The 14,441-nt window shown below is 41.9% G+C and overlaps 1 protein-coding gene across 1 annotated transcript in view; it reads right to left on the bottom strand.

Annotated features, from left to right (window-relative positions):
• The window catches only part of DKK2 (dickkopf WNT signaling pathway inhibitor 2), a 41,419-nt gene extending 30,150 nt beyond the window's left edge, over positions 1–11,269 (bottom strand). Inside the window, exon 1 of the mRNA XM_010411711.4 lies at positions 10,407–11,269. Coding sequence (XP_010410013.1) covers positions 10,407–10,664 — 258 coding nt within the window. The 5' untranslated portion in view covers positions 10,665–11,269. The remainder of the gene's footprint in view (positions 1–10,406) is intronic.
• Between the last annotated feature and the right edge of the window lie 3,172 nt (positions 11,270–14,441).

Genomic DNA, 14,441 nt, shown 5'->3' with positions numbered 1-14,441 from the left:
TTAACCTTTCTGTAATAATAATTGTAGCAAATTATTCTGATGACCAAATTTGGACTACCTTATATAGGTGATGAAAGAGAAGAGTAGTCCTTGTCCCTGAGCATTCATCGCACTGAGCCTCAGACAGACTATTTCCTCTGAATTTCTCTTGTGAATGGAAAAGACCATGACCCCCACCACCCAAAGGCATGAAAAACATAATTCCCACTGGAAACATTCAGGGAATTAGGTACATAAATACATTTCAGGTTCATCCTATCTATAAAAAAGGCCAAACCTCTGAGATGGCTTTCTGTGCAGAACTGTGTGGCACCTCTTAGATAAGAAGGGCAATAAAGCAGCACGTTTTGCAGAGCAAGGAGCTGAAGTGTAGTATTTCTGGGCAGCATGAACTTGTGTCTGTGGCCAAGTTTATTAGATGCATCTGCTGGAAAACAGTGCTGGAGGGGAGTGAGTTACACCAATTTTGTTTGGGTACTGTATTGTCACCACCATTATGGATGTTACCCTCAGTGTACCTGAAAGCTGTTCCAAACAAATTAAGATATCATCACATGACTGTTAAATAAACTAGTGTTTTCTCTCATTTCAGCCATCCTTGCCCTTCTCTTCTGACCCTTTAACTGTAAAATAGACTCCAATCCCACCAAACCTAAGAGTGACAAGGGCACCGCAGATCTGGAACACACACCCCACTATCACACCTGTTTTTACAATGTATGCATTGACTTGTAGTCATCTAAAACCTTTAAAACAGAGTTAAGGCATGTGTACTCGCCTGTGTGTTCCTATTGGAAGAGGACCTTGTGGGTAACTCTCTGAGACAAGAGCCTGACAGCAGATACCCCCTCTATTGTTGAATGGCATCTTGGCTAACTCAGCCTGTGGCACAAGCCTGTTTAGAAAAATCAGAGATTTTCAGAGTTCTAATCCCTCTTACAGACAATCTGCAGCCTATTTGCTGCTCTGTTTTTGCTTTATTTTTTAACAGGGCCTTAAAACATATTTTTCCTTAAAATGACAACGTTCTTTTCTGCCCTCTTTGTTCATGGGGCTTTGTGCACTCATAAACAGTTTAAGAGTTCCCTTCACACCTGCAGTGCACATGTGTGCCTGAAATAAAGATTCTCTTATCTATTCTTCACTGATAACTTAAGAGGATAGTGCTTAAGAAAAGGCTTCATCCTTGCAAATGTAATGGCCAAAACCAAACCCAAGTCCCAAACCTACAGCAGTGAGAGTGAGGCCAGCATGTCTGGGGAAGGAAGGATCCTCAAAGTTAGAGCAGAGAGGCTGAGAGGAAGACAAGCAGACCTGCACCACCTTTCCAGGTGGCAAATCTTGCTCAAGGACATAAGCACACCTCCTATACCATCTCAAGGTTTTGCTCCATCCTTTATTGAAATTCCTGGGCTCTGTGTTGCTTATTTGGAAAATTGTGCCAAAAATGCTTCCCAGTTAGCATAATCTGAGCTATGCTGAAGCTGTGCTGCTACTCAAAATCCTCTTGCTCAGGAAATGCCCCCCGTGGACTTGTTTCCTCAGCAGGGATCGACATGCAATGGATTGCGGTGCTGTGACTTCTTGACTGCCTCGTGCTGCTATAGCTCTGCTTGTGCTGACATCACTGACCAGCCCCAGCAGAGGAAAATCCTAAGCCAGCCTAACCACAGAACAGTTTGGGATTGGCAGGACTTTCCCACCCTCTTGCAGCTTAAGCATTGGTACAAAGTCTGAGAGAAAATTTTCTCCACAGAGAAAACCTTAATCTTCTGGTTAGACAACATCACACACTACAATTTGATACTTAATAAACTGTCGTGAAGCTATAATACAAGTATTCACTTGGTCACTTATCCTTTTAGCAATAAAAACCAATTGGGACTGAAGTTCAGTGGCAATTTGTTGCAGCTGCTGTGGCCAGGACCCCCTCAGAAAGTAATTTCCAGAGGATTCTTCTTGTTAAAAAGCCATTTTCCTGGCGAGGAGTGGGATGTCTGGAAGATAGCAATGGGGACAAATCCAAGCACAGAAGTTTACAAGCATTCCTAAAGAGCATTTTAAAAACTCTGTATTTATTTAAACAATTAAAAAACACTTTTTGCAGCTAAGCAGTTTAGTACTACCACCAAACTATAAAGCAGAATTTTAAGCCTAGGCAGTTTTCCTCTCTACCTGTAAGATGACACGAAGCAGCATCAACATTTGGCTCCACATGGAGAAAGTGTGGAGAGAGGATGGCAACCTCCTGTTTTCATGGTCCTTCCTTGGTTCCCAAAATTTCCATTCTTCATTTCTGCCCTACACCCACTCTCCCCCCCTACCACAGGAATTGGATGTGAATAATATACAAATGGAAATTTAATTTTGTTGGGAGTAACAGCAACTGAACAGGTCTGAAGGAACAACTTTCAGTCTCCCTGGGCAACCCCATAGTGTTCAGCTCACACATAGTTGTTGGTTATGTGAGTCACCATTATTGCTACCTGAGTGGATGATAAACTGAAATTTAAGAATGGCAGGTCTGGTAACACATGACCATTTGCTATCTCCTGTCTCCTTCCTGCCCTCCTGAAGAACGACGGGGAGATGATGTTTGAAAAAGAAAGAAAGGACCCACCCAGTATTCCTACCAAATGGAGAGTAAAAGAATCATAGCTCAGTCTCTGTGTGGGCAACCTAAAAGCCAAAAAGATAGAGAGAAGCACAAACTTTTATTTTTTAAAGTAGAAAACAGCATCCTGTGTCCACAACAAACTGGGTGGGAGGGCTCTGCACTCTCATTTTCAAGCCAAAAGAAAATAAACAAGGAAATATGGCAAGTACCCTGCAGTATATACTAACCCTGACAAGTCAGGCCACAGCAGAATGTCCAGTTTAGTATCTTTTCAGACTGTCAAGAAGGGGTGCACCATTTTCTGTTGGAACATATAGCAAAAAAACCAAAAACCAAACCAACAACCAAACAATTCTGGAAGCTACCTTGCTCTGTGCAAAAGGAAAAATAAAGAAGATCTTCCCCCATCAGATGCATTACTTTCCCTAATGTCGTTCTAGTTAAGAATGAGATTCCAATAATAGAAGTTTCCTACTGCAACATAAATGTATTGTGTTCGCAGTTCCTTTAAGAGATCTCCAATATAGTAATTTCAGATTGCAGAGAGGAGATCATGCTGACAGCAAGTCACTGCTTTTCTCAAGGCAAGCTGCCAAAACACGTAGAACTGAACCCTGTCCTCTCATTCACTGGACCGATAAATATGCTTTTAAAAGCATGCACAGCCTGGTTCACACTTACATGATGCACAGAGAATGAGGCAGAGGGCTTGCAGAGTGAAGCAACACCTCATTCCCAAGCATGTGCAGAGCAGTCTGCCTTTGCTTACTGCTAAAAATGCTCAACCAGTGCCATTTGCACTACACATGTGCAACATGCATGTCTCAAAGATTCATTACTATGCATATGAAAATTCAATCATATCAAAGCTTAGCTTTAAGAAAGTCCCAAGGGGCTGAACTGTGTGCTTATGTGCTTTGAGGGGGGAAAACCCAACAACTTTTAAGCAGTTTTTTTTCTTTTTCATAGCATTGCTCTGCTCTTTCCGTTAGAAAGAACAACATAGCTGCTGAATGAGTGAACTCCATGTTCCCATTGTGTGTTTGTATCCATTTATTTTCATAACTCAAGTTCTGTTTGTGTGGACACAAATGTATAAATCATAGATGGATTTAAGGTTGATCCCAAGAAAACTGTAACTAAGATGAACAAACCTCATTATTTTATTTGAAGATTGCTGTGATTTAGTATTATGCTGTCCTTTAGTATGAACATATGTATCCTTTTAAGCCGTGTCTCTCTCTCTACTCTACTTTCTGTAGCCCATTCTAGAGCAAAGGATTCTGAAATTAGCTTGGAAGTATCATAAATCCATCTATTTTCACATTTCATTATAATTTGAAAATTGCTTGATGTTCACTAAAATTTCCTTTAGAATAAATTTGACCTTCAACCAAAAAAAGGAAAAAAATTACACTAAAGAAAAGTGATGGTTTGGGGACACACACTGCCATTGTACATCCTATACTTGATGAATAGAGAAGAGATGAAGGTTCATGGTCTCTAATGAAAATAAAAATCTTTGCAGGAAAGCATAATTTTAGAAGAGTAGGAAAACAAACCTTCTGATCTTCCTGGCTTTTGTATTGCCTTTCATATCCATGGATATGAAGCTCATAGAAGCTTGCTATAGGTTTCAACCTAAAAGTACCAGAAACACAGCCTAGAACACAGCAGTAAAAGACAGAGGTTTAAATAGAATCATTGTCAGTTCACTAAAAAAAGAGTAAATATAAAATTCTTAATACACTTGGAGTTTTACCAATGCAGGAAAAGCAGAACAGTGGCTTCTAGCTTTCTCCACCATGTCTGTGGTGTCATACAAACTTCAGCTCCTCAAACCCATCATAAATGTTTCATGACTGTGGTGCCAAAACCAACACAAAGCTCCACAGCATCAGACAGGACATGGTGACAAGCCCCGTGGCAATGATGGGCCAAGCAGGGGCTGCTGGCTCTGAGTGTGTTCCACCACACCCTGACTCCTGCTGGCCACAACCAGTGTGTGCACGTGGGCAGTAGCATGAACTCGGTAGGGACTTTGGTGAGCACATGCAGGAGGGAAAGTTCTCTGCTTTGAAGGTGTTCTCCAAATTAACATTTTTACATATGTACAAAACTTGTTTGGATATACTTAAAAAAATCAGCAGAGATACAAAACCTGGAGAAGAAAGCAGTGCTGGAAAAACAAACAGAAGCAGAAGCTTCATGGTGCTCCTCCTTTGCAGAGTTAAATTCCTCCTGAACTACATTTCCAGGGTGAGGCATTTGTAAGTACAAGTGTAAAAGGACCAAAGGCTCTACTGACAAGCCATGAGATACGAAGTGCTTGCAAGATACATCCGGTGTTGAGATAATTAAGATCAAAATTAAACTTGTGCTATATTTGCATCTGCAAAGCATCAGTTAATCAAACATAATGAGTTAATCAGACTTACTTTTCTGAGGGGAAAATTTAATCATGCTTCATCATCTTCCATGTTGTCATTAAGCTCTGACAGATTTTCCATACAGAAACTGACTCTTTCCAAGTACTTGCACACCCAGCAGCATATGAAGTTCCAGAAATTTTCTAGGCATTGTTGCAAAGCTAATAGGAAATACTTGTAGTAAAGCTACTTTATAGGAGCTTTTGCTCTATATTATGAAGTCAGTTAATAATAACAATTTGAAGGGGACACCAAGGATGACCCAGGAAGGAGATAATACTCTGCATCCCATTTTTTGCAATTAAGAGAGAAGCCAGTAGGTTATTTAGCAAGACTGCTGCCAGTAAACCAGTATGTCACCCAGATTTCTAACACCAAATGGCAAGAGCAAAGAATTAGTTCTCTGGTGACCTCTGCAGATTTAGCAATTCTGTATTTTTTTTAAATTTAAAAAAAAAGAACAAAAGGCAGCTATTGCTGGATGTAATTTCTAGTTATTTTAATTAATTTATTTTTAATCCTATGAAGAAATAATTTTTTACTGTCTTGGTTGCCAGCTATTTAAGATATGTGGTTACATTTTTGGTGTCTTTGGTACATTTTATTGTAACATTGTCAGGGCGCTGCATTCAATTACTACATCTCATGCTGTTTTACTCGCTACAAAGCATCATCCAAACATTTTCTAGCAAATCCTTGTGGGTAACTATGTCCTGTCCAAGAAACGCATGTATGTCCGTGTGTTAATAGGTATGAGATCAGTATCAAATTAGTCATTTGAATAAATGCCTCTTTGGTTTGGTTTCTGTGGTCTCAAACTTCTTAGCTCAAGCTGCAATAGAGTTTAAAAAAAATAAACATGTCTTTAACATTAAACCAAGTGCGTTTGGAATACTAAGGCTTATCTGATAGCTGTCTGTTGTGTGTCTGCCGCACCAAAACTTGTCCCGGATTTCCACTCCTCTCTCCCTTTTCCAGACATCATTATGTCTTAGTCAGCCCCATGGATGTTCCAGTTCCCTCTCCTGGATGTCCCAGTTCTTCCCCTCATTGCCACTGCTCCCAGCATGTGCATGGGGAAGGGACTGTCTCAATGGGAAGCACAGACCCAAACAGCTATGGACGAGCAAAGGGACAAAGGGAATGAGAGACACATCTTGCTGGGGAATGAGCTGAAAAAACGGCTTGTAGCCAGGAGGTGAGAAGGGGAGAAGATAATAGCACCCATGGATTAAAGAAGGAAAACAGCTGGAAATAAAGTCACAGCTCACCAGATCTTTAAAGGTGGTTGAGTGTGAAGGCATGCGAACCCCAGCATTGATAGAGGGGACAAGTCTCAGAGGATAGAGGGCACTACAGCCCAGAGGCAAGAAGTCCAAAAGATGGTGAAGTGAATTAAAGAGGCTACAAAGTCATCAACCGGGAATCTGCGGAATGGCTATGCTTTTCAATCACCATACAATATGTTCTATTTTTCCTTTCCAGTTGCATCTCTGTAGTTGAGCTAAAGCACTCACATGGGAGAGTTTGCCCAATCACAGTGGAAGCTATAGCTAACACACAGAAAAATTAATCTATCTTCACTGTCAATTATGACCCTATTCACTGTATCATATTTATCTAGAGAGGGAATATATCCGGAACACTCTCACAGAGAGGTCAGAGAACTGACATGTTGGATGTCCCTAGAAGCATTTCTCTAAATCAAGTTTTGAAAGAAAATAAATAGCTGACAGTATATAATCCTGACCCCCCAAAGTAACCTAGATTAGCATGCACAGTACAGTACTATTTCTGAGCATATTTTTCCCTTGTGCAAATGCTGTAGATACTTTCTGATTCTCTGGGAAATTGAGGAAACATTAACAGTTTACAGAAAAGGAAAAGGAGGAATGACAGTAAAGAACAGTGAAGAGAATGAAATCTCACTGATTTAACACATCAGTGCCTCTCATTCTCTGCTGATCCAAGGCAGTAAAGGGAATAAGAACAGAAAATAAATAATATTCCTCAGAAAGACATAAAAATGTTAAGTCTTACTAAAATCCACATTTGCCCCGCCAGTCTCTCTGCAAGCTGGATCAGCTTGCTTTGCTCATGTGAGTATTTTCATTAATTTGAACTGGAACTTTGCCTGACGAGAGAGCGCTGGATCTTCCCTTTCTGGGCAGAAGCACTGTAACTACCAGCTGAAAAACATCAACACTTCAGATAAGCCATGAACTATTGTATCAGTTGATTTATTGCTGATTAAACACTCCCAAGTTGTTCCTAGTCCCGAGAATTAACATAATTGGAAAGCAAATAGGTTGTAGGCTGATGGTCCTTTCATCAGTTTTGGTGATTTCCACCACGTGTATGTGCAGAGCTGAAAGCACAGCTCAGAGCCATCACAACAGCAAAATTCTATTAATTTTTCTTTAACTTGCACATCCTTGGTCCTTACTAAAACTATTTCCTAGTGGTAAACAAGACACTCAACTCACCATCTAATGTTGCCAAGGTACAAAAGACACTTACTTTTGAGACATTACAAATTCCACTAATTCAACAGATTGTTTTAGAAAGAAAAGCATAGGCCTGCTGTTTTGCAAGTGGCATGGTAAACCTCAGTGCAAAGTCCCATAATCTAAACAAATTAAGCACTAACATAATAAGAGAGTACTTTAAAAAAGATTATGAAAATGTCATGTCAAATGGTTGATATGCGTGACACCACTGTTAAAAAACGCAGCGGCTTACCAGCCCTACAGCTGGAAGTATCACCAAAGAGAAAACATTTTCACAAAAGATACTCCTTTTTCTCTTTTCTTTTCTTTTCTTTTCTTTTCTTTTCTTTTCTTTTCTTTTCTTTTCTTTTCTTTTCTTTTCTTTTCTTTTCTTTCCCTTTTCCTTTTCCTTTTCCTTTTCCTTTTCCCTTTCCTTTCCTTTCCCTTTCCCTTTTCCTTTTCCCTTTCCTTTCCTTTCCTTTCCTTTCCTTTCCTTTCCTTTCCTTTCCTTTCCTTTCCTTTCCTTTCCTTTCCTTTCCTTTCCTTTCCTTTCCTTTCCTTTCCTTTCCTTTCCTTTCCTTTCCTTTCCTTTCCTTTCCTTTCCTTTCCTTTCCTTTCCTTTCCTTTCCTTTCCTTTCCTTTCCTTTCCTTTCCTTTCCTTTCCCTTCCTTTCCTTCTCTTTCTTCCCTCTCTTTTCTTTCCTTTTCATTTCTTCTCCTCTCTTCCCTCTCTTTTCCTTTCTTCTCTTTTTTCTCCTCTCTTTTATTTTCCTCTCTTTTCCTCTCTTTCAATTTGTTTTCCTTGTCTTTTCCATTCTTTTCTTCTTTTTATTGCAATTCTGAGTTAACTGCGTTGCTTCAGGCAGATGGCCAAAAGTAGCATCTAGAATTATTGGGAGCAAATCTGTGTCATTTTCACATACATCTGTGTGAGGCCACACAGGATCTGGGGACAGAATCTCAGGGAGAGAGGGTAAATTCAGTGCTGACAGCCCTTGATGGGAGGTCAGGTTTCACTCCCTGGGAGTCACAGCCACCAATTCTCTGGGGGTCTTTGCTTATGCTACAAACATGAAATCTTAACATGCATGACGTCTCTTCTACCACTACAGATACTTACAGTGCTGTCTTTCACTTGAAGTGTGCCTTGTGAGTTCAAGCCAGTAACTAAAAGTGCCCAAAAAATCCCAGTCCAGACTGGCAAGTTAGGGGCAAATCTTGCAAATACAACCGGTGGGCAGCACAAATTGTTTTTCAGGAACTGGGTGAATTACAATCAATTCTTTTCAACATTGCGCTGAATGCACAGTGAAGCACTGAGGATGCTGTACACAGCGGAAGGTGGCAAGACCTCCCCAAAAAGCAAAGGCTGTGCAGCACAGAATCACAAAACTCACGAGACTGCTAACACTCAGTGGGAAAATAGGACCTGTATTTTGACATTTTGTGAACACATTGAAAACAAAAGAAAATCCAAGGAGAACATATATATCTCCTCAAGGTGATTCAACAGAGTAATTAGTACAACGTGAACTAGAAAAGAGCACAGTACTTTAGTAATACGAAACATCATCACAGCATCTCTTGCTAAACTTTGCTTAGAGGTAAGGAGAGGCAACCAAATTCTGGGTAAATTATAAAACAGTTGAGTGGCTAGGGAAAGAAAGCTTGGAGGAGTTTAAAAACAAATTTCTCACACGCAAAAAAATAAAACTACCACTACTGTTATTAAGCCTGCACACAAAACCAAATGATAACATTCAATTATTAGGAAGCTGATGTGAAACACTTTGGCAAATTCAGTGGATTACTTGAATTTTCAGCTTCTCTGCTGCTATAAGGAAAATTTAAGCAAGTACAGACCCTTCAGGCATTGAGCATTTTGCCTTCTTAGTGCTGAATGTTGGCAGCTCTGTTGCTGCTACACTCTTGCTTATGAAAAGCAGCTGCATTTAGAGATACTAATAAGACCCAATAAAATCTGTATTTTCTGAAGAAGTCTACCTCCTTCCACATCACAACCTGCAACATTCATACCATCCAAGTTAAGACTTGAGAGGGAAGTACAGGACTGATGGCTTAAAATGTTGCTTTATACCTTAGCACAAAGATAGTTGAATGAAGATTATTTTCTACCAGACTTTCAGTTTCCAGGCAGTGTAGAGAGGAAAGAAGACTGCACAAGCAAGTCAGGGTCTTTTTTTTTTTCCCCCCCCCCATAATATTTTTTTTCTATAACCTTTTCTCTCTTCTTTACATTCAAAGTCTCATAACCAAATAAAATTTCCACAACCACTATACTGTGGACAAGCATATTGTGTACAAGAAACCTAGAATTTGTTTTCTGTCTTACTAAACAAATGACTATACCTTAAACTATACCACTAGCATATCATGCTTTTTTATTCTCACCAAGGATCAAGATACCAAAGATCAACTAGCCAGGTGTGATTTCTAAAACCAAGTTTGTTTCACTGCTGTGAAGTTTTACTTCACGTTCAAATTTTCCTCACCTATTCAAATTCAACTCATTTATTCTCTTGAGGGTCAACAAGAAATTTCTTCCTTTGCTTCTGGCAGCCTTTTGAAGGAGTCAAACAAAGAAATGCTGAAGATGACAGTTTTTTAGATTGCTCTTTCTTCCATCAGTTATTAACCATTAGAGAGAAATGAATGGTTTAAACCTCCCAACTCCCACTTGCACAGTTCTTAACACCAATTATGAGATGATATTGTCCCAGGAAAGCCCAATGTAGTAAATTAATTAATTTAGCACATTAAAGCTCTGGAAACAATGTGGGGGAAAGACTAGCAATTATTTACATACAGTACACAGATGGACAGACACTCGAGCAATGAAGTGATGTCCTACCTCTCCTTGCCGGTGATAGTGCTTGGGAGGTTTTCCCATCTGCTCTAGCATTTTGCCCTTCTTACTGCTAGCAAGCATCAGTCCCTGGTGGATGCCTGTAGATCTGTTGGTTGCCTGAGTTGGAGCCTCCCCCATCAGGGTGGACTTGATGGAGTTCACCTTGGAGCTGGAGCTGTCTAGCTGGGAGCTCTCCACAATCAGGACCGCGGCTAGTAAGAGGAGACAGCAGGAGCACTTATTCCACATCAGCACGATCATCTCCCCTCCCCCAAAAGGATTATTTTTTTTTCTCCTTTTTTTTTTTTTTTTGGCAATGAAAACAGGAGTGGGGGGAAAGTTTTTAAAAATATCTCCTGAAGTTGTTACGGAAGCAACGGATTTCAAAGCCACTCAAGGAACTGCTGTTTTGAGAGACACGGGAGAAAAATAATTTTAAAAAAGAATCCCCTAGGAAAAGAAAAAAAAAAAGTGTCAAGTCTATAGGCACTGAGCAACAGTCAGGTCTGTGATGTCTTTTTCCTCCAGGTCCTCGAGAAGTCCAGGCAGTTCTTTAGAAACTGAGAGCAATAAGCTGCGAGGAAACTGCACCCGGGCAGCTCCCCGCCAGCGCAGGCACCAGCACGTTTGCTAAAGCTTCAGAGGAAGAGTGAGCGAGTTACTTCCCCCCACTCCTCCTTCTCTTGCTCCTCAAGCCAGCAGAGAGGAAACTCAAACCAGATCCAATCCAAGCAGCACCGGCAAAAGCTGGGCTTAGTTTTCTTTCACTCTCTCTCCCCCCTCTTTACTTTTTATTCCCCTCCTCCTTTTTCTGTCTTTTGCCTCAGCCTCTGCAGTCAGCAGGAGTGAAAGCGCCCCGTCTCCTCCTACTCTTCCTCCTCCTCCTCCTCTCCTCCTCCTCCTGCAGCCCGGCCGGTGCGGGGTGAAGGGTTCTGGGCATCCGGCGGCGGGAGAGCCCCGGGACCGGCCCCACCCGCGGCGGGAGCGCCGGGACCCGGCAGGGGAGGCAGAGCCCCCTTCGGGCTTCCTGCGCTGCTGCCCCTCGCACTCGGTGGTCTCGCAGTCTCCCGCTGGCCCCCTTATTATTACAGCAGCGGGTGCCCCTCCGCAGCTTCCCTCCCCGGGCGGGACACGCCGCGCAGCGACTTCCATCCCCTCCGTCCCCCCTTCCCCCCCGCCTGGGGGGTTCCCCCTCTCTCCGGCGGGGTCAGCCCGGGCCGGGCGTGCCCCGCTCCCGGCTGCGGCTCCTGCCTTGCCCAGCCCCGCTCGGAGGCACAGGCCCGCCGTGCCCCCTCCTCGGCACCGGGCTGCCACACTGGGACGTGTGTCGGGGTGCTTCAGCTCCCCGAAACGCCAGGACGCGCAAAACCCGTCATTCCCGCAGAGCTGGGAGGGCGTGGGGCCGGCAGGTGAATCCTGCCAAACCTGGTGCCGGAGCCAGCGGAGTCCGCTGCCCGAAATAAGGGCATGTCCAGCCTAGAAGGCTGTGCTGCACTGCTCCCGCACCTGACCCTTTTCAGTGCCACAGAGACACCGTCAACGCAAGATATTTACTTTGTCTCCTCCTTCTTTCTTTGGCATAAGCACACTCTGATTGTCACAAAATCCCCAAGTGCTACAAACTACACCCACACCAGCCAAGGCATCGCCTTGCTGCAGCACCAAAACAGTGCGTTTCAGAAAAAGGAAGGTAAACAGGGACACAGAGCATAAATTTAACAGAACTGTACAGCTCTTAACTTTTCCCCGCAAAAGATCTAGAACAAAGCAGAGAACATCACCATGCGGCTCTTGGTTACTGCAGTGAAGAAGCTACAAGCCCGTGTCTTTCTCCTGGACATGTGAAGTGGGGTGGAGGGAACAAAAGATGGTGAGGGGAGCAGCGTTCTTGCTGTCCCACGTGTTCTTGTATGAACATTACCTTGTCTGGGAACAGTGAAGAGAATTTTCATGCTTTTCCCCTCTTCTGAAGGGTCCTTCCTCTAATCTATCAATCATTTCCTGTTACTCTACCCCTTTTGCACACTAGAAGGGGTGGAAGAAGAAATGTGCACTTGAAATGTCATTTATTCTAAATCAATTGCCGTGCAAACGGCAGCTGCCAAGGCAAGAAAAACCAGAAAGGAGCCAGGCACTGTTTTGGCCTCCCGTGTTGCTGCTCCCGCACAGTGAGCGGAAGCCCTCCTGAGGACGTGGGAGCTCTCTGCAGGAATGCTCCAGGAACCACACCACCTTGGATAAGGTATTTCAAATGTTGTCTAGCTAGTGTCATGTGACTGCTAGCAATGTCTCATAACGTTATGGGTTGTATTATATCAAACAGAGCATCTTGTGAAGAGTGGAGTCATTTGTGTCTTTTTCCACAGCTCAAACCTTAGAATTGTTTGAGAGGATTTAAACCCATTTCCTGTGGCAGCTTTTGGTTTTTTATCTTCCTTATCAAACGATCTCTTACTTTAGGGGATCACTACTATTTTTTTTCTTAAGTAACAATTGAAATGACATGTCAGCCCCAAGACGGACTTCTAAATTCTTTGCTAAAGAGTATGGCACTTGTTCTGACTCAGGCTTCAAATGAGTTCATGTTTACTGGGTTTGAAACTGGAAGAAATTTTATTGCACTCAATTTCAAAAACTTAGGTTCATAATTAAAATTTGATTTTTTTTCTGTACTCAGCTTGGCAAAGAGCGAAGAATGAAAAAAAATCCCCAAGTTTGCCTTCTTCACAGCATTTCCTTTTTTTTTCTATCTTTGTGCAGCCTTAAATAAACTAAAATTACCTTTCTGACTTCATCCTTGGTAATGCTTGAAGACATTTTTATGGAAATGTTTCCAAGAAACCAGAAAGCAATTTGCAGTTTCACAGGAAAGAGATTTAAGCCAGTGTTCTTTGATTGTTTTTGACTTGGCTTTTGACACCCAGCCCTCATGGTGCCTCAGCCCTGCTAAACCCAAAAGCAAACAGCTATCCGTGCTCACAGGAAAAGCTCTAATACGTAATGTCATGGAAAGTTGTTATCTCACCTGTGTTTCTCTTACCCAGGAAGGAAGACAAGTTTTTAAGTCAGTGGTAGAGTATTATCCACCAGAGTTTCTTGGAATAAGGGAAGATGACAAAGCGAACAAAATAATTTGATGAGACCTGCAAAGAAAATTCATGACAATAAAAACACAATACGATGACCTCATGCAAATATCATACAGCTCTTCTTGAAATAAATGGACGTGTGGTACTAAAAGAGGCACACAGCACTTAAAGGATCAGATAGTAAGAAGACTCTAAATTAATTATATGTATGTCTATTAATACCTTATTAAAATTTTTACTTACGTTAATAAATGTAAAATGCAAGCCACATTACCAGTCCTTAGATGTAAATAAAAAAGATCCTGTATATTCATAACGTCTAGAAATTTGAAGAAAACTGGGGAGGAACGATCAAAACTTTTCAGCTATCTCAGAAGAGGTACCCCAAATTCATTTTGTCAATCAGTCCAGATTCAGTGAAGTATGAAGTTCCTCAGTCAGTTGTATTCAACTAAGTTTCCAGGCATTAATTTAAATATAGTGGGAATAGAAATGGGTAACTTTCCAACAGGGCAAGACCTATCTTGTGACTCATTGCTCTGAAGGGAAGATATTTCACAGCATCTCTGGGGAAACAGAAACAGTTTTTGCTTTATTACCCTGAGAGACATTTCCCTCCAGAGGAAGCAACAACCCACTTCACTGCAGGGCAGCGATACCAACAGGATAGTCAAGACCACAGAAAGTAGAAGTAGATGGGCAGGACACTAAATCTGTGTTGGGGAGGAGCTTTTATTTTTCTCCCTTTAACAAAAGCATGATACATAGGTATACTTGTAGAGAAACAAACTATTAGGTAGTTTGATGGGAGTTTTTTTGTTTTGTTCCCTCCCCCCCCCCCCCAACTTTTAACTAGCATTCAACCCATGCCTTTTCTACCTCAAACTGGTCAAATACGGACTTACAAATGGAGGTGTACATTTCCTATGGTCCTCATTGCAGCAAACCC

The sequence above is a fragment of the Corvus cornix genome, chromosome 4 (assembly GCF_000738735.6).
Source record: "Corvus cornix cornix isolate S_Up_H32 chromosome 4, ASM73873v5, whole genome shotgun sequence".
Taxonomy (NCBI): Eukaryota; Metazoa; Chordata; class Aves; order Passeriformes; family Corvidae; genus Corvus; species Corvus cornix.
Note: the sequence above shows the minus strand (reverse complement) of the source record. Positions and strands in the feature narration are given on the sequence as shown.